The 19,685-nt window shown below is 36.3% G+C and overlaps 2 protein-coding genes across 3 annotated transcripts; one reads left to right on the forward strand and one right to left on the reverse strand.

The window, feature by feature from the left end:
- Positions 1-982: 982 nt before the first annotated feature.
- cep55l (centrosomal protein 55 like) lies at positions 983-16,443 on the forward strand. Its single transcript, XM_038280593.1, has 12 exons — positions 983-1,107; positions 2,165-2,375; positions 2,457-2,564; positions 3,380-3,535; positions 5,997-6,050; positions 7,002-7,149; positions 8,755-8,900; positions 11,640-11,833; positions 12,062-12,185; positions 14,308-14,379; positions 14,505-14,630; positions 14,842-16,443. The coding sequence occupies exons 2-12, from the start codon at positions 2,187-2,189 to the stop codon at positions 15,043-15,045; spliced, it is 1,521 nt and encodes a 506-aa protein (XP_038136521.1). The 5' UTR covers positions 983-1,107; positions 2,165-2,186; the 3' UTR covers positions 15,046-16,443.
- Positions 16,444-17,238: 795 nt separating this feature from the next.
- On the reverse strand, positions 17,239-19,413 carry rbp4 (retinol binding protein 4, plasma). Of its 2 annotated transcripts, none has more exons than XM_038280594.1 (6): positions 19,258-19,413; positions 18,954-19,056; positions 18,743-18,879; positions 18,533-18,639; positions 18,047-18,259; positions 17,239-17,755 (listed from the first exon to the last, which is right to left on the reverse strand). In XM_038280594.1, the coding sequence occupies exons 1-6, from the start codon at positions 19,350-19,352 to the stop codon at positions 17,715-17,717; spliced, it is 696 nt and encodes a 231-aa protein (XP_038136522.1). In that variant the 5' UTR covers positions 19,353-19,413; the 3' UTR covers positions 17,239-17,714. The 2 variants fall into 2 exon arrangements, with proteins under 2 accessions (XP_038136522.1, XP_038136523.1); XM_038280595.1 differs by lacking the exon at positions 19,258-19,413 and adding an exon at positions 19,143-19,163.
- Positions 19,414-19,685: the final 272 nt, after the last annotated feature.

Genomic DNA, 19,685 nt, shown 5'->3' on the forward strand with positions numbered 1-19,685 from the left:
AAAGTCAAAATTCTGAGATTAAAGTCAGAATTCTGATATTAAAGTCATAACTCTGAGAAAAAAAAATCTGAATTCTGAGATTAAATTAATAATTCTGAGATTAAAGTCATAACTCTGAGAAAAAAAAATCTGAATTCTGAGATTAAATTAATAATTCTGAGATTAAAGTCAGAACTCAGAAAAAAAAATTAATAATTCTGAGATTTAAGTCAGAATTCTGAGAAAAAGGTCAGAATTCTGAGATTAAAGTCAGAATTCTGAGAATTAAGTCGGAATTCTGAAAAAAAAAAAAAATCAGAATTCTGTGACATTTTACCCATATTAAACTGAAATAAAATTTTATTTAATTTATTTTTTTTATTTTTGTCAGTGTCCCTAATCCTCTTCCGTATAAATTTTAAACTAAGTCAAATGTTGTTGTTTTTTTCTTACATTAACTACTTGTGCAGTTAATGCATGTTTTTATGGTTCGAATTAATCAATCACAAATAATTCCTTCAGAAATTGCTAGTAACAATCAATATTTTTCTCTTATATTGAACTGATTTTTTTTTTTTTTTTTACCATCATCCAATCTTTTTTTTCTTTTTTCAAAAATTGCACAGTTTACATGAATACATGAACTTTCGTCTCCATTGTGAAAATAATATACTGTGCAGTATCCAACATTGCTGGTGTTATGTATAAAAAGATATTAAATTGTTTACACACAGTTACAGTTTTTGTTGCCTTTTGATCGTGTTGACATATTGCTTGACCTCATTGTTAAAAGCAATAAAAGATATTTTGGAATGTGTAGCCTAAACTTACATTTATGAATATAGAATTTTGCCAAGAGAATAATCAGATTAATAATGAAAGTTTAATTTGGTCTAGTCTTAGTACTGTTGAGGTCATAACTGATTTACATTCCATCTTAAGCACCGCCCAACACTTCGAACTGCCGCACACGCTGCGGAGGGTAATCATTCGTACCCTTGGAGCGTTTCTCACGGATATGACGTCGCCGCGCTGCGATTCAAACTTCAGGAAATGAAAGTGTTGTTTAGGCAACGGTCACGTCGCCAGCAGAGTGAATTAAAGGCGTTTTCGTCCTCAGTTGAACCTGTAAGTGTTCTTTTTTTCGGTAGATTGTTTTTCTCGGATATTGAGGTGATGAATCCTTAGGTTCCAGTCAGTCTTTTGTTTTTCAACAAATTGTTATCGAAGTTATGATAAGCAAGTTTAATGGACGACTTAAGATAGACTCGTCAATATTACATTGGAAATGTTACATTGTTCTTTTTACTCCGAGGCAAACTTTCTTTCAAAAATGTACTGAGTCTCCTCACCAGTCTGAGCATCTACTTATCCTAATTTCACAGGTCTGTGGCGAAATGCATGTAGCATTCCTTACAGTTTGTTATAAGACAATAACATTAGTATAACATTACTTAGAATCATCAAACTATCCTTGAAAAACAGATTGGGGTTAATAATTAAGTGAATCATTAAGATGTTTTTTTTTATTAATTTTTGTTTCAAATTTGACGTATAATTACTTTTTATGTCATTATTTTCTACAAAACCTGGTTTTATTTTGTTTTGACTGCATTTTTGGGAATTAGTAAAAATGTACATATACATGTACGGTATGCATATGTGTACATGTATGTATGTGTATATATATATATATTTATATATATGTGTGTGTGTGTGTTTGTTTATATGTGTGCTTTCTGTCTTTGTAAATTAACAGTGTGTCAAAATTCCTCAAGTTTTTATCCTTTTTAAAAGACTTTTTGTGCAATTTGGCAACATAAAAACAAAAATGTGAAATAATATCGCATTCTGACCTGTGTCGTTAAAAGCCTCAACAACATCCTCCTTATCAATTCTGTATCTTTAAACTCAGACACACCTCCCGTTCTGGGTCCTTGCCCTAGCCAGGTCAGCCAGTCTGACCCCAATTACATGCCAAAAAAGGTCAATAAATGTACATGGTTGCAAGGATGTGAAATGACCTGTTCAGGAGCCATAAGTATTATTATACATCTAATAACTTGAAGCGAAGACAATATTTAATTTTAGTTGCATCATAATGAATTTTCTAAGCTTCTAATACAAAGTATTAAAATAAAAGCATAAATATGAGAAATCATAAATTGATATTTTTTATTTTTAGAACACTCCACATCTTAAGAGCCATGGCATCTAAAGGTGCCAAAGAAACTCTTGTCTCCAAATTGGGGTTTAAATCCAACAGCTCTGGCTCGAAGGCTGATGCAGAGCTGGAGCGGGTCAGAAAGGAGAACGCTCATTTGAGGAAGAAGATGGACGAGCTGGCCAAAAGACACATCAAGCCACCCGACTCTGACAAGAGCAAGCTGCTGGAGGTACAGGGTCCATCTTTCTTGAGTCCCTTTTTATGTATTTTTGTTGTTATTTTTAAATATATGCACATTTGTTTTCTCCAGAGGATTCTTTCCCTTGAGACACTGCGTGAGAGGAACAATCAGCAGCTACTGGTTAAGGAGCAGGAACTGGAAGCTCTAAGACAACAGCTGTCAGCTAAGGGAGGAGAGGTGAGCACACAAAACTCTGAAAATATGTTTTTTCCATTATCCATCACACATATAAATCGACAAGCCGAGGCATTTTAGTCCTGCTTAAATGAGAAGATGCCCACAGCAGTGTTGTCTGTAACACTCTTCTGCTTGTCATTTATTTTATTTTCTCCACATTCTATCATTGCATTGGTGGCATGTGGGAAACTGACAGAAAGAGGGGGCAAAAAAACAACAGCATACTGGAATTCCAATGAGCTGCCACAAACAGACAGGGAAATAGCTTCTATCCCACTTTGACAGCAGCTCTGCATAGTAAAGTTCAGACAACCAGTGGAAGCTGCATACAAACGCATGACGTTACATTCTTTTCGCTTGACATTTATAAACTGTTTGTCTGTTGCTGCTGTCTGTATGTATTAGCATTCACGTCATGTGGCTGTTTGACACTGGACTAAAAAGTCATTCTGCTGTTGCTTTTCCTTGTGTAATATGTCTTCCATTGTTGCAGAAATGACTCTAATTTAGTGTGGTCAGAGTGGCAGCAAGCCAAACTCACAGATGACATGCCGGTAAATGGAATGTCAGCATTTTGTTTTGCTCAGACATTAATCATGCTTGCATCCTCATTAGGTTTCATCAGCAGACATGTAAGTGGCTAATGCCAGCAGCCTCCCAGCCACGCAACGTCAAACGCAAGAGAAGGATGATTCAACAGACACAAAAACAAATTAATTTATTGTTAAAATCACTCCTTAAACTACCGGGGTAAACAATTGCATTTACATACAGCCTTCTCAGCTTTTCTTTTTTTTTTTTTTTTGTGGGTGTAGGTAGTGGCGTCGCTGCAGGCCCAGTTGGAGCAGCGCAGGAGAGAGGCAGAGCAGAGAGACGCAATGTTCCAGAGCTTGTCACAGGAAACGGAGAATCTGAAAAACAAGCTGGCCACAGTTTCTGCTCGTTGTCATTCCCTGGAAACACAGGCCGCGGTAAGGATGACCTAAATACACTGCTACCTGTCAGGATGTTCTAATTAGACCTGAAGAGACGTCTCTCCCCTATCTGATCTGGTGGCTTTTTCTGTCCTATGTTCTGCCATACGGCGTATCTTTTCGTTTTTCTGGATAAACATTTTTGATTTTAAGTTTCATCATGGCGAACCTTACTCTAGTATATGTCTCATATATTTGCATGTGTTTTAACATGGAAAGAAAATATGAAATCATCAGGGGTAACCTTAATCTTTCTTTTTGGGTCCTTTTTAAAAGACAGCAGTAGTAGTAATTGATCTGGGTCCTTCAGAGAAGTGTGGAAAAAAAATATTATATACTGCTTTCATGTCCAAACTCTATCACCTGGAACAGGTCAAATGTTGCATATGTCTGTCCATCTCTCTGAGGATCTATCCATATGTCTTCTTTGTCTTTCAAGCTGTCCTTTTTTCAGTTAATTTTTTCATCGATTCCTTTGCTCATCCCACTGCTCATCAATCTTTTGTCACCATCGACCGTTCTAGCTATAAGCCCTTCATTCCTCCATCTATTTAATCTTTCTGTCCCTCCTTTAATCCTCTTGACTGAAACTTAATGCATACATGTTAAAACACCTTTTTATTGATTTTCTTTTTTTCATGATTGAGCAACATTTTTGGATAGAAAAAGACTAACCAGGAAAGGGAAAAGAAAATTAACATATAACTAGTAATTTCCATCTTAAATCCATAAATCCGTTTGTTTTATTCTTAATCCATTTGCTAATTTGTCTGCTGAGTTGCCATCCGTTCACTCATCTAGAGTCCTTTAGTTATTGTTTTTTTCTACATAAGATAAAAGCACAGCCAAGATTTTTACTTTTAATCTTTGGAAAACGTTTTGATTTAAATCTGTTGGAGCCCTGAGACCTCTGCAAATGAAGGACTAGTTTAGAAGAAGTGCAAAATTTGGATGTGAAAAGGGGGAACGGCACAGCATAGTCCAGCTAATAAAATGTTTCCAAATTTAGAATTGAATCATACAACAGCTTTCAAAATTTACCTATAATATCAGTTCAATCTTGTATTTTTTAGTTTAAAAGTACAGATTAATAAGATTCTTATCCCTTTTTTTTCCCCAACAAAATCTCAAACTATTAACTGTAACTAATAACTGCTTTATCTTTTATTACAGAACACATGTAGAAAATATTTATTCTATACTATATCATAACTTTAAGAGTAGTGCTGCAAAACATGTTTCACAAATATAGATTTTTATCAGTGACTGATGGATAGAAGTGGGAAAACCTGCAGGTGTTATTTTCTCCATTAGGTGGCAGTGTTCAATCTCAGACTACTGACATCACCTTCTCCCTGGAGCCTCCTCACCATTGTATCATGAAGGGTTTATTTCTCAGAAATGCGTCTGTTGTAGTAAACTCTGTATCAGTGGAACCATGATGTTTTTTTTCACCAATATCAAATCCATCTAGCATCAACAGTTTAACCAAGAGAAAAAAAGGAACTCCTAGTAGCCTCTTCTTTTTTTACTGTAGAACTAGCACTGCTGCATTGATCATATTGGGCGTGTTCCTAGGCTGTAATGAAGTATAACCTCAATTTTTTCCATAAAAAATTATTTTTATCCATTATTCTTTTATATTTTATTAATGCATCACCCTTGCTCTTTCTCATGTCCTGGTTTTCCATGTTACACATTCAAATCTTTACCATAATGTAAATATTTCTTCCCAGGATTCAATCTTTGCTTTGGTATTTGGCATTTTAAAAAAAGGAAAAACTGGGAGCAACTGAATTGGATCCTGGAAGAGGATGACATTTTTATCAGGAGAATGTGTGGATATTGAAATCACGCTTGAAGGCATCTAGTGACATAATATGATCTGACCAACGTTCTGCTATGGATGGAGACTGCAGAACTAACTGCAGAGTTGGTGACCTAGGTCATGTAGCTAAGACTTTCAAACGTAGCAGAGCATAGATTCATCACTTGCTGCTGTGTATTTCTTGCATTATTAAAAGTTTTGACTAAATAATTTAAATCTGCAAGCTGGTGTGTCATTTCTGAGTCTGTGGTAGATCTGTAGTTTTGTTTTTTCTTGGAACTGAACACGGGGAAAAAACATCTCAACGGCATCTGTCACTTGATGGTTAACATGACCTGTCTTGGTATTTTAGGTTGTTTTTTTTTTATTAGATCCTTGCAACAGCATTACAGGATAAAATAATTTGTTTTTGAAAAGCTCAGATGTTCCAACCATTTTGTTATGAAAAATAAATATTTTTTCCTCCACAAGGATTTGAGAATACAGACTCATTGGAGATTAAACCTAGCCTGTTTTAGAATTGCCTTAACTGATTTTCACTTATAAGAGCTGGTTTAAATGTGAGTGCTGTATTATTATCAGAGCCTTGTAGTTCAGCCATTTCATGAAATCTTTATTCTTCCTTTTCAGAACGGGCAGGCACCTGCTGCAGAGTTGGTACGAGTGCAAGATCAACTCAAAGATGTGAGTCCATTTGGACTTTTTGTATTTCTTCATGGTTTCCTTTGGATTCTCTATCATTTATTAAATTTCTTTGCAAGATTGATTACATAGAATAGAATTAAATTTTATAGACCAGGTGTCTGTAACCTGTGGCCCAGGAGCCACATGCAGCTCTTTAGAACAGGGTTGTGATTCAATAAGTTTATAACGTCTCAGCAAAGAGATAGAAGAATATTATTTTTTCATTAAGTCATTTTGTCAATACATTTTGGCTTTTTAAAACTTAAAAATATGAAAGCTCATTTAATAAATAGATTTTTTTTTTTCTTTAATTTAAAAAAGTCAGAATGAATATCCCTAGTAGCTATTATAAAGATAAGGAAGGTTTATGGTATAGAAGGGTAATTTCCCAAAATTCATTACTTTGGATCAAAGACAAAAACCCCTCAACTAGACCATTAGAACACATGTATTTTAGGACCATAGCCTTTCAATTTTAGCTCTGTTTAAAGTCACTGTCCTTCTCGAACATGAAGCTCAATCTATCTGCAGCCTATAACTCTTTTTCTTTCACGGTTGCCTTGTAACTACCTCCGTCTACCCTCCAATCAGCTGATTTCTGTATTTAACATGACTACACATTACCATGGAGACCCTGTTGAACTGATGCCTTCTAATTTGGTTTCACAAAATTATTTAGAAAGTTTAGAGCACAAGAATCTGAGCGTCACATTATTTGTATCAGATTCCTGTGTAACACTGGATCAAACTTTTTTTAACATAATTTTTCTTCTCCCTTCTTATCAGTGTGAAAAACTCTTTAGTATTATGTCCAAAAACTTGAAGAACCTTTGTCTGTAATTTTCTAAATAAGGTTGTCATTTTTTTTTTCTCTTTAAGCTTATGTTTGTATTACCACACAGGATACCAGGTGTTTTTTTTTATAAAAAAATTATCAAATCTTTCCTTCAGGCTCTTGAAAAGAACCAGCAGTGGTTGGTCTACGATCAGCAGCGAGAGGTTTACGTTCAGTCAGTTGTTGCCAGAACGATGGAGTTGGAGCAGCAGCTGGCTCAGGCCAAGGAGCAGCAGGAGAGCAACATAAAACCCAGCTCTGATGGTAAACGTACATTACATCCCTATGCTTCCATACAGAATATGAAGCCTTTGTATTAAAGGGTTTGATAACCCTGGCTTCAGATACATAAGTAGACTAATATTATTAGTGTATTCTTTTTAAGGTCTAAGCAGGGCTGCTGGTTATTAAAAAAACCTGTCTTTGCAATCACTATATCAGCTGCTGTATGTGCAACTGGTATAGTCGACTGATAAATGCCTGTTTTCCTCTCACTCTGTGACCTTTAGTATTTTCAGCAAAGTAATTTGAGGCTGGTGTAACCAGGGGCGGGTGAATAAATCAATGAATCACATTTTCTGTTTATGAAGCCTTCATCTTTGGATAATCTGGATTATTTTTACACTGCACACTATTCGTTCATCACTTTGTGTTCCTAGATAATCTGGTTCATTTCCTACAGACTACCTACAGTTATTTTGTATGTTATGTTTTTATTGTTTAGCATCGCCTGTAGGGCCTGGCAACCTTTTCCATAAGCATGTTTCTCACTTTGGATTTAGCTGCTCTTTGAATTCAGGTCAACTCCCAGAAGGACTGATAGAAGTAAGAGCATAAGTCCGGTCAGGAAGGAATAAACAATGGATCATTATCTATGCCTAAAACTAATATGTTTGCAGTGATTTAATGAATTTAGCATTAATCAATAAAAAAATAAAAGCCCAGCGCCATTCTCCCCGCTTTACAAGCAAAATCAATGGGAACTATTATACATCCATGCAATCAACAACAATTTTTTTTAGATTTCGAGAGAACTTTACCATTGAAATTCACGCGAGCTATAGTTAAACTGACAATGCCCACGTGCATGGCAGTTGGATGTTGCAAAACATTGAGTAAAAGTGAAAAAAAACAAATTAGTTATTTCACCTTTCTGATTCATGATCCACGGGTTTGTTGTTGGATTGCCAACTTGAAGAGGGGGGATTTGCCATCGAACTTCTGGCCAGAGAAAAAACACATATTTCGCCAACATTTCTTGGAAGAATGTTTTCAAGATGACTTGGATAATAGCGCATTGTGACAAACACCAGATAAAGCACTAGGACTTGCTCAACAGCCGATGCCGCACCGTGGCGTCATAAACCGGTAGATGGCAGTAATGTTCTTTGACAAACATGGATGCCTCCAGTAAAGCACATTCAAATGAAAATTACTCTTAATTTAAAAAACTTGAACAGTATGTAAAAATCTTATATGTAAGTACTTTCAGAAGTTTGAATTCTGACTGGATTTTTCCTTTAAAAATATTTCTATAATTTGTCATCATGAAACTAATGAGACTAACGGACTGGATAAATAGAGCATTGGCATGTGATGAAGGATTGATGTGGCTATATATTTTTGATATGTTGCGAGCTGTTTTGTTTTTCTTTATTTCTCTTTTGAAACAAAGATGATCTGATTTTTAACAGATAATGAAATCCGACAATATACAGCTAAACAAAAATTAATAAAATTATGAATATGGTCATATTTAATAATCTGAGGAATTTACAAAAGAACTCTATTAAAATTGTCTGTGGAAGCCTTTCCATCCTCAATGGGAGGTCTAATATTAACTCCCTTTCTTTCCTCCTCTTCTCTCAGCTTCAACCAACAGTCAGGCTTCAGAGAAGGAATCTGGCTTGAAAGAGCACTATGAACGGTTGCTTTCAGATATGAAGAAAGACCTGGAGAGCGAGAGAGATCAAACTGCCAAAGCCCAGCAGGAGTCAAATGTTCAGAAAGAACAGGTAAGCCATGCAAAATAGCAACAACCTCTTGCCTAACAAATATTACCTGAATAGAAACAAATAGCAGCTTTTGGAATGTTATCATGTAATAATGAAAGAGAGTTATCTGGGAACCCCCATTGGTCAATATTACCGGCAACAGAAAAAAGGCTCCAAAAGCAAGAGTAGTTTAATGAAATATTTTGAAATGAAGAACCTGAAGACATTTAGTCTGGACTGACAAAAAAATAAATTTCTAAGGTGTTTGTAATCTGAAACCAGGGCGATGATGAGCGTAATGTTTCATTGCTTTAGGCTCTAAATTACTTGACGAATTTAGAGCCATCTTATTTACTTGGGTTATCTTTTTGGAAAAGTCCATCAGTTAAAAATGTGAGAGGACTTCTTTTTCTTGTTGTTGGGTTTAGTTTTTTGTTTTTTCGAGTGACCAAGCCTGCCAAGCATGATGGCACAGAAATACTTTTTAAGAAAAATGGGTTTGTTCCCTCCAAAAATGAAAATAGGGCTGTTAAAAGAGGTCAAATGAAGAAAATAAACTAAAGTTTTTAACAAAACAAAACTGACCTACAACACAACAAACAAAAGGGTTATAAATACTGACTGATCAGAGCATATTGACACACTGAGGAGGAGGGAAGGGAAACATCTACACAAATTTAACTCTCAAAAATAACTAAATAGTTAGCTTAAGGGTGAACTTCAATGACTAAAGACAGTTAACAAAATGAGGAAATTACAAAAATTAGAAAACTGACTGCTTTGTCTCCCCCCATGGTGGAACTCAAGATGGTATCACCCAATTAGCCATTCAGTCCATTGCTTCCACAGGGTTCCCGCGGGTCTTTAAAAAGTCTTAAAATGCATTGAATTCTTCAAAATAAAACTAAGGCCTTAATTGGTATTAAAATGTCTTAAATCAGTCTTTTGTAGGTCTTAATTTTTAAAACATCATAAATAGGATTATTTCTATTATGATTTATTTTTGTTATCTAAATAAAACATTAAAATTTACCTTTTTTTTATTTATTTAAAAAAAACAATGGCTTGCTATCATTGATTCCGTCCCGATAGGCCAGGACATTTGCGAGATGCGAAATTTACTTTTTGTCTGGAAAATATGTGTAAGTGTAAATGTAACGAAAATTGGCTCCAGCCAAGAGTTTTCTCCATGGATAAAACTAGTGTTGCGCCGATGCCATATTTTGGCCCCGATACTGATACCCCGATACCTGGCTGTGCAGTATCGGCCGATACCGATACCATAATAATTTAAAATAATTGCCATCATGGCTTTGTCAAGCTGCTGCCTACCTTTGGGAAGCAGGAAAAAATCTAATACAAAGCGAATCCAGTAGAACTTTTTATTGCCTACCAGGAGTGGGTGACAATAGTTGAATAAACTTATGGCTCTCAAAATGGTATTGGTGTCCTATTTGTTGGTACTCGCCGATACCGATACCACCATTTTAGGGCAGTATCGGGGCCCCGTCCGATACTGGTATCGGTGCAACACTAGATAAAACCAGTACCAGGGAACATATATGAGGCACAGTGTATTTTGTTCAAGAAGTCATTCAAGCTCGGAACGATGGGAATTAAGGCAGTGGAGTCGCACATGCGAAGCGCGAAACAAAAGGCGTCAAAATCGAGCTACCGAGAAACAGCCGGTATTTCTCAGTTTTGTTCCACCCTTGCCTCCAATGCCGCAATGCCTCCACTTATCACCAAATCAAACATACTAAGAAAACAATACAAAGAAAAAGACTCAGCACTGGTTATGTTGTGGCTTTAAAACTGATTTGTTTTTTTTGCCTGCTAAAACAAAGTTTGTGAATTCAGTTAAATAATTGTTAAAATATATCTGTTATTTGTGTGTTTTTAGCTCTTCCTGTATGGGAAGCTTTTTAGAATATGAAACATTAGTGCAGTGGTTTATGTTATGATTTCTTGTGAATTTGGTCTTAAATTTTTATTTCAAGTGGCATTAAAAAGTCTTAAAAAGACTTGAATTTAACTTGCCTTATGCTGTAGGAACCCTTTTTCCAGCTCATGGTACTCCCCCGAAAGCACCAGCAAAAGAAAGAACAAATAAAGTATTTGACAGAATTAAATATACAAAGGTTAACTACAATTATGCCTAATGTATATTCAGTACTGTCATGTATTTATGTTGCAGTGACTTTGTATTAAAAAAACTCAAAATTAAAGTATTTGTTTGTAGAGTTACCGACTACATACATACATTCAGAAATAATGGAGTAACATGATCTTAAACCTGCTTTTGATGTAGCTGGAATAAAAGCTTTGTATAAACAAGGGGCGACCGATGTTCTTTCACACCGATCTGTAAGACTCGTTTCCAGGTAACTCAGTGGCTTGATGCACAGGCAGTTGTTAGGATCAAGAGCAGTTCTATTTTCAAAAGGGAGAAAGGTTGTTTTAAAGCTTTTCTTACCCATAATATGAGGCTTGTTTGAAATCTGCATCTTATTTACTTAGGTTATCGTGTTGGATTTTAAAATACTATAATAAAAAGCTCTTGTCATCATTTCCCCCATTGAGCTGGGATTAAAATTCATTGACATTCCCTTTGAAAAAGATTGCTTCAGCACTGAATCAGTATGCAGCTGAACATCCAGAGTCCTTGGATTCAGACATCTTTATAATTGATCTGCAGAGCTGGATTGAAGTAAGACGGAAAACAAACTGTTTTTGCATTTTCTTTCATCGCCTCCGCAGACCTTGAAGGCTCAGGCTGAGCTGCAGCGTCAGAGAGAGCAGGTCAGCAGAATCCAGGAGGAGATGTGTGCGCTGCAGAAGAAGTACGAGGACAAGTGCTGCGAGTTGTCGGCCTATAAGAGGAAATACGAAGAGAGGGGTAAGGAGCTGGATGAGACCAAGATCCAGCTTCAGGCGGAACGACTTGGCAACAGGTAAAACCAGTGTGTTATGGGATGACATCAGACAGAAGAACTTTTCTCATCAATACTATGTCAAAGATCATCCGTGTGCATAGAAATGACTCAGGCCTGTGGCAAGAAATAAAGCTGAGCTTTAATTTAGACTAAAGATGTAATCATTGAGTAAATTCCCTCATAAAGCTCCTCATTTATGTCGAATAGCGTAACTTTTCTCTGTTTATGTGGATCAAAAACATTTAGACATGTAGCGCACGAAGAAAGAAAGGTGTCATCTGAAAGGACAGACCGGATGAGAGCCGACCTGGAGAGGGTGGAAAAACGACTGGACGAGGAGAAGAAGAGATCTGCTGAGCTTCTGCAGCAGGTCAGATCCTGGAACTAATCAAACAGTTTACTGTGAGAAATGTCATTTTTCAAAAGCAAAGTCCCGCTGCTGTTTTTCCACCATTAGGGTGCAAACTATCAGCTCATGTAAGCTGTAAGACGGTCATTTATTATCCAGACATCACTTATGAGAGAAATTTCTTTGGGAGGAAACAAATATGTTTTTGCGAAGTGACGGAATTTGTAAACATTTAAAAAAAAATGCCTTTAAGGTAATTAAATGATTTTATGTTATTTAGGGATATAAGTATTAGACGTCATGCAACACAAGCAACATTTAGACACCTAACAGATCATTAATACAGAATAAACAAAAATCAATAGGTTTATCATTTACAGAGCCCCCACCATACTTATGTGTTTAAAGTATACCAACCTTTCTTTTGTCATGGACAGACAGAGGAGGTGTCAAAACTTTGAGCTGTTAATCTGCACGAGATTTGAACAAGCTGTAGGAATATCAGCCAGAAATCTGTTGGAGAAACTACTGGGAAAAGTTACCCTCAGTTTGGAGCTACATCTTCACATGATGAAGATGATAATGAGGAATATGAAAGCTTGCAGGTTCTTGGAAGGAGGTTGATCAGTAAGCAAATGGAATCCTAGTCGCAAACACCATTAGTATCCCACGATAATGTATTGGACAGAAATTTTGCCTCAGTGTACAGACTTATGTCAGGTTTCCCTGTAAACCTCTAAGAAATCACTAAAGGCCCGTTTGAACGTTCTTGTTTCTATTAACTCAGACTGCTTTTGAAGAAAAATGTTGAATCTGATCTAGAGAAAATCATCTTAACAGTGGATTTCTGTTTCTGCTAGGGTTACAGGTAGTGCTTCACTGCATTTAGAGGCTAATATGGAGTGAATTCTGTTCCATTATTGTTGGAAACAAAGAACAAATTTTTAAATGTAAATGAAAAAAAATAAATAAATCTAGAATCAAAACAATTTTTTTTTATTATGATTAGATACTCTCAAAACCTTTCTTTTTTGCTCTCTAAGATTTCTTCCACATTTTATTGTATTTATTTATTATTTAAATTTTATTTTTTTTTTTTCAAATTTTCTTTTTCAGACTGAATTCTACAAATTGCATATTTTTCAAATTACTTTTACAAATCAAAATACAAACACCAAAAAGATTGTAGAAATAAAAAAGTGCACCCTCAGAAGCGAAGAGAACAAATCTGGAAAAGAGAAATTAGAGAAAAAAAATTACCCTTTAAAAAATTTTTTAAATTAAGAAAGTTTAATTTCTGGATTGCATCTTCTTCAAATTTCTGCTTGCAAGAATACGGAAACAAAATTGACTCCATAATAAACACAATGATGTATTGTAAAAAAACATGTAACAAAAAGCTAAAGATGGTTTATCGATGACGCTACGAAGTTCAAATATACTTTTAGATGCGCTACTAATGCAACATTGGAGTGGCCAAAGAAGCAACACGTTAACATGGAGTGACCTGATCAGTTTCAGACCTCAGTCCTGCAGAAAATCTGCAGAGGGAGCTGCAGCTTTAATTTGGCCAGCAGCAACCAGAAAACCTAATGGGTTTTAAAAGTGTGTCGGCAACAGGACTGGATCAAATCCCTGCCACAGAGAAAGTTTTACTGCTGGTAAAGGTTACCGTACTCCCTAAGTTTTATGATTTTTTTTGATTGGGAATAAAAAAAAATATTTTGTTAGAAGCAATTTTCAAATTTAGTAAGATGTTTTTTTATATATATAGGCTATATATTTTCAACATGAACCCCATAATTTTTAGAAACTGTTTTTATTTTTGAGCAAATGGAATCAAATACCTTTTTTTTCCTGCGTACTTTGAAAGACCTTTGAAACAAGAGGCTAGCAGATCTGCTAGATGCTGACAAATATGAATAAACCAACACTTTTGAATCAATTTTACATCTGTTCATGTTAATGTGTTCTGTTCTGCCTGGATATATATTTTTGTATGTGTATCTCATTTTAATTTGGATTACATATTTTGCTGTTGAGCTCTCACCCCGAGCTAAATCAGGTTTGTAATAATTGCTTTTACCTTTCAGTGTAGTTTAATACGATTGATTCCCCTGCCTCGATAATTTGATCCTTACAGGTGAACATGCTGCAGAAGTCAATCATCGACCAAAATGAGGAACACAGGAGAATTGCTGCTCTGGAACAACAGGTAATGCTTTATTTAGAGACAAATTCAGGGGTTAAATTATATAAAATATGGCTTCTTTTTTTGTTTTTATCAGGTATTTAGTCCTAAAATGTCTTCTTATGTTAAAACTTGCATGTCTTCCTTAGATTCAGCTCTCTGCCAAGGACTTTGAAAATGAAAAACTTGACCGTCAGAGCATGCAGGGGCAATTACAGAAAGTGCTGAAAGAGCTCCGCAAAGCCCGTGATCAAATTGCTAAACTGGAGTCTGCTGTAAGTGTCCTCAGTCATTCTAAATGCCACCCAGAAATTCCTAATTTGGACTTTTCTTAACTCTTGTTTTCAAAAGGGACCCTATTGTCTGAACATTTGCTGTCTCTAAATAATTATTTAAAGGCAATTGCGACACAGTCTATCTGTTATTTTGTGATGATGAATAAGGGAGCACATTCTGAATAAAATATTGTTTTCTTTTATATTCCAGAAGCAGCAAAGTGCCCGTTTTTCAGAGCCCAGCTCATATAATAATCTGGAGTTTGAGCGTCTTACTATTGACGACCCCACATCCCCGTCTAAAGTCATCAGCCTCCTGGATGAGAGTTTCCTGGAGTGTCCAAGGTGTCAAGCTTCCTATCCAACCAGTCGCCACAGAGAGCTGCTGGCCCACATCGACTACTGCTTAGCCTGATGTAGCCTCCTAGATCAGTAGTTAAGAAATGTCACATAGATCTTAACAATATTCAGGCTAAAAATATTGGGATTCCCCTGATTACCAATTTTTTTTTAAGCTATTTTAATAATTTGGGGAACTGGTTTTGACATGATGAGGCTTCTTATCTTTACAGAACATCATGTCAGACACATGCAGTTTTATATTTGGATTGAAGGGACTTAAATGTTTTTATTTTAGGATTTTACAACAGTTTCCTTTTTTAACAATTTCAAGCTGGATCATCTTTAATATATTTAGCCTTGAATATGTTTCAAAGTCCTCCAGTTTTTTTTTAAGCCATAGCAGCACTGATCATTTAAAGACAGGTGGAGGTTTTTTTCCTATTTCTATATGCTCTTCTTTTGTGCTTCAGATTTTTATCGTGTGTTTCATTGTATTTATTCTTGGGTATCTTATAGGTTGAGGAAAGTATATATTTTTTTGATTGAATTATGTGTATTTAATGTTGCGTAATCATGGGATATCATCTTTTTTTTTTTTTTTTACATCAGAGTTTACAGATCTTTATTGTATTTTATGCTCCAGTGAATCAGACTCCTACAGAATCATCATTTCCACTCCAGATATCCGTAACTTTACCTTTTGATCCCATCGTGTTGTTGATGATGCTATATCTTGTGTTAAGTGGGAAAAGTGCAGCTGTGATTGTTTACCATTTTATAGTATTTAAGTGAAGGACAATATGTGGTAATTTTCTACACTCCAGTTGTTTTGTCTATTTTCAACTCCATTAACTGGTGTTTACGATGTCCATCTAATTAGCCACATGTTTTATTTTAACTGTGGTACCGCCCTAGTGCTGTAGCAGCTGTTCCTTCAAGCTTGTTTCACACGCTTGGATAAAGTTGCTGAACCATGACTTGGATTGTTTGGGGGTTTTTCCCCCTTCCCTAGTTTTTACTTTCTTCAGATCAAACAGACCCTTAACAAGTAGGCGTGGCGAGCTTTACTAGTCACATGTGTCGGGTTGTCTGACCATCCATCCCTTCAGTCACAGCCTTTGACTTTTTAAAACCTGCAGCCCTGGAAAGAGATTGCATGAGTTAAGTCCTTGAACTAAACCATTTACAGTTGGGATTACTAAAGGTCTCCTTGTTGGGAGAAAGGTGTGTTCATTCCTGCCATCTTGGCAACGAGCTCAGGTAGATTTAAGGCAGACAGACGGTGCTGTGACTCCAAGGGTTGCTTATTTTACTTTCACTTGTGTTTTAGTAGAATCATCACGGGATTCTTTTGTTTTCCAGCTGATGTTTCTAAGGGATTTTTGATGTATTTTAATCATGTGCTCCTGCATTGTTTTTGCTGTGCTCAGTACTGTCCACAAATGTGCAATAAAAAATATAAATCTCAAAACGCATTTGTTTGGTGTTATTTTTGTCTCACTGCTGTAATTTTACGTAAACACCACAGCAGTTCCTGAAGCTGGTGTTGCAATCCCCATATTGGTTAATGAGATTGCTTCTTGATTATGATTGTTTGCAACGATTAAGAAAGAAAAACAACCTCGTCACAAATGGCAGTCTGGTTGCAGGTTTCTATCACGGATTAAAACCCCCTGAAAAAAACTGGTACTAATTATTATAGAAGATTTTTTAATAAACTGGCAGAGACGTTTTAGATCTATGCTTCTGTTTTCTGCAGTTTTATTTTCTCCCAATGATTTTTAGGGGGTGCTTTGCTGCAGCAGGACCAGACCTGCTTACCAATATAGATTTCACCATGATCTCTAATGTATACCAGAGGGAGCTTTGGGGAAAAAGATGATCTGCACAAAAAATATAAACCTATGCAGTTAACATAATACTGTTAACATGATCATACAGATAATTTACTAAGGACTCGCTTATGATGAAGAATTAGTAAAGTCCCAGATTTTCATGCTGTGACGGAAATTGAAATTTGCTGTATGTGTAAGAAACCCCTCAGACAATGTGATACCTGTGGATGGCTTCAGGAGACCTAAATTATAGCAGCTGCAGGGCTTTAGACTATCAGGTAGTTTACGACAAAATGTTTTCCTTTGATTATTAAAAATATAACCTTATCAAAATATTAAGATATAATTTTTTACCCCAACTCTTATCATTCGATTTTCCGACATTATGAGGACTTTTCTACAGTATCAGGAAATTAAGAATTTCAACAGTCAAATGTTTGAATGTTTTATTTTAAATACAGGATCTAGTACACATCAGTCAAGGTTAACAGACGGAGCCAATACTAAACACATTTAACACCTATTTGATATTACAGTTTAATAATATACAATTGTGCTTTGTTTGAATGTTCTTCTGTAAAACAAAAAAAAAGCCTTTTCTATAAAGTTGTTAGAATTCTTAGACGCTTGGATCATCAGAGGATTTCTCAAGGGATTATAACTTCAGTGATCAAACAAATAGCTGTTCAAATATGTTTAAAAATAAGGCAACAGATGTTCAAGATTTTCCCTGAAATTCAGGGAAAGGAAAGCTGACAGTAAATGTGAAAGCTTGGAGTTTGTGTGTTTTAATTTATAAAAAAGAGAGTAAACCCTTTCCTGTGAGAGATTGTGAGGAAAGGTTGAAGAACAGATGGGATTCAATCTGAAACCAGCAGAAAGGAAAATGGAAGCATCAAGAAATGTGTCACTGAGGTGGCTCTGCATTTCCACTGTTCTCACAGAAACCTGCAATACAAGAAGAAGAAAACGCAGCTTATTAAAGATACATTTATCAAACACACAGCTTTATATTTTTCTCTCTTTCATTTATTCCACTGCAGATTCTATCCAGCTGGAAATGCATCAGGATGATTTTGGAGTGTGCATTCCTCTAATCAATCAATGAGATGATCATGAGGTTTGACTCAACATAAGTTAATCATTCATTTGGTCTTTCACCTCATTGAATAACACGATTCTCTACCCACCCCCGATCAATAGAGGTTGGTAAGCAGCACTCAGAGGGAATGGACTCACCGGTGTGTGCTACACGTCTGTATTTGCCTAAAAGACAGATGTCCATCTTCTTCTGCGTGATGATGGCCTGATCCTCTGGCCTCAGGCCAGTTGGGTGACGTGAGAAGACGAAGGAGTAGCTGTCCAAGCACGTACCGTCTGCGTCGAGCAGTCTGCACGAGTAGTGGATGGCGTAGTTGTCGTAGTCGGTGTCGATAACCCAGTGTTCGTCATCTAGAGTCATGGAGAGTTCGAATATTTGCTTCAGTTTGATCAAATTAATGTTTATCTTCATAGCACCCAATGGACCCATGAATTCTGTTCACCTCATCGAGGCCACACTGAAGTTTAGAACAGTCAAAAGTAAACAGAGGGCCTGGATTCAGCAACCCTGCTATGTGATTAGGTAATAGTATCTCTGAATTTCAGCAGACAGCTGAGCTGCCAGGTTGGATTTAGGGGATTTTTGTTCCCTTTTATCTCTATTGTGAGTCCAGTCATGCTTACTCCCTGTCTGCAGGTAAGAAGCAGCTCCCCAGTACTTCATCCTAAACTTGGCAGGGTCAGGAGATTCCTCAAAGGTAGCAAACATGTGGGCACACATTTCCCAGTTGCTGAGAGTCAAAGAGAGACAAAGACAAGGTAAAAAAATATATATATTCAGTGATTTATGTATAGAGAGCAGGAAAGTCCGCAGGGAGAAGAAGAGAAACCTACTTCAAGATGATGACTCTACCCTTAGCAGTAGCGGTCATTGTGCCATCTTCTCCAATGGTAAACTGGGCGACGACGTTGTCAAGTAAGAACAAACCCTCTGGGTCCTTCTTTCCTACAGCATACCAGGTCCCTGCATACTATTGGGAAAAGTTTTCTTCATTAAACCATGCAAGTTTTACTTCCAAATGATTGTATTTTACTCACAACTTACCCTGGTTTTGTCAAAGTCCTGCTTGACTTGGAAATTCTCAATCTTGCAATCCTGTGCCCAGGACAGTGCCAGAAGGCAAAGAGCCACAGCGAACCTTAGCATTCTAGAGGAAAGAAAAGGTAAGCGGTTAGATTCAGACAGTCTGGAGGAAAAAAAAAAAACAAGGAATACCAGAGCAGAAAGCTAAACCTTTCTGGCTGTTATTTTCCCTGAAGTTCTCAGCTCAGATTGTGTGGATTCTGATGAAATTCCTCAAAATAAAACCTCAAAAGAATAAAAAGATAAACCTCTTCATGATGCATACCTTGGTTGAAAAAGAAGTGGCTTCCTCAGAGAGATTCTACTCTTCAGTGTCCCCCCTGGCTTTATATACAGCTGCCTGCTATTGCATAAGAACATTCAGGGGTCCTAAACCTCCCCTGCTCACCATAGCATTACATTGCACAAACATTTGCATAACTCTGTGTGCTGGTCCAATTGATTTGTGTGTTATGATTCACTGCCTCCCTTGAATCAACCTTTTTGGAGAAATATCTGCCCTAACTTCTGAGAATTTCTAGGTCTAAAGAACAAAATGGATAAGAAGAGTTGACACTTTTAGGATTTTTACATAGATTGTTAAAACATGAAGTCCATCTGTTGTGTTTGGAGCTGAGCTGTTAACTTCGAGAGTGTCTTAACACAAAATTAAGAAATATGAATAGAAATCTCCTTTGTTTGAACTGAATTTTG

The sequence above is a fragment of the Cyprinodon tularosa genome, unplaced genomic scaffold (assembly GCF_016077235.1).
Source record: "Cyprinodon tularosa strain WSP-4 unplaced genomic scaffold, ASM1607723v1 ctg161, whole genome shotgun sequence".
NCBI lineage: Eukaryota > Metazoa > Chordata > Actinopteri > Cyprinodontiformes > Cyprinodontidae > Cyprinodon > Cyprinodon tularosa.

Excerpts from the sequence above, each read along its gene's own strand:
- cep55l (XM_038280593.1), top strand. The coding sequence starts at position 2,187 with ATGGCATCTAAAGGTGCCAAAGAAACTCTTGTCTCCAAATTGGGGTTT. Across the intron at positions 2,565-3,379 it reads TGTCAGCTAAGGGAGGAGAG|GTAGTGGCGTCGCTGCAGGC; the intron begins GTGAGCACACAA and ends TTGTGGGTGTAG. Across the intron at positions 3,536-5,996 it reads CCCTGGAAACACAGGCCGCG|AACGGGCAGGCACCTGCTGC; the intron begins GTAAGGATGACC and ends CTTCCTTTTCAG.
- rbp4 (XM_038280594.1), bottom strand. The coding sequence starts at position 19,352 with ATGTTCTTATGCAATAGCAGGCAGCTGTATATAAAGCCAGGGGGGACA. Across the intron at positions 18,260-18,532 it reads TTCTTACCTGCAGACAGGGA|ATGACGAACACTGGGTTATC; the intron begins GTAAGCATGACT and ends CCATGACTCTAG. Across the intron at positions 17,756-18,046 it reads CAGACGTGTAGCACACACCG|GTTTCTGTGAGAACAGTGGA; the intron begins GTGAGTCCATTC and ends CTTGTATTGCAG.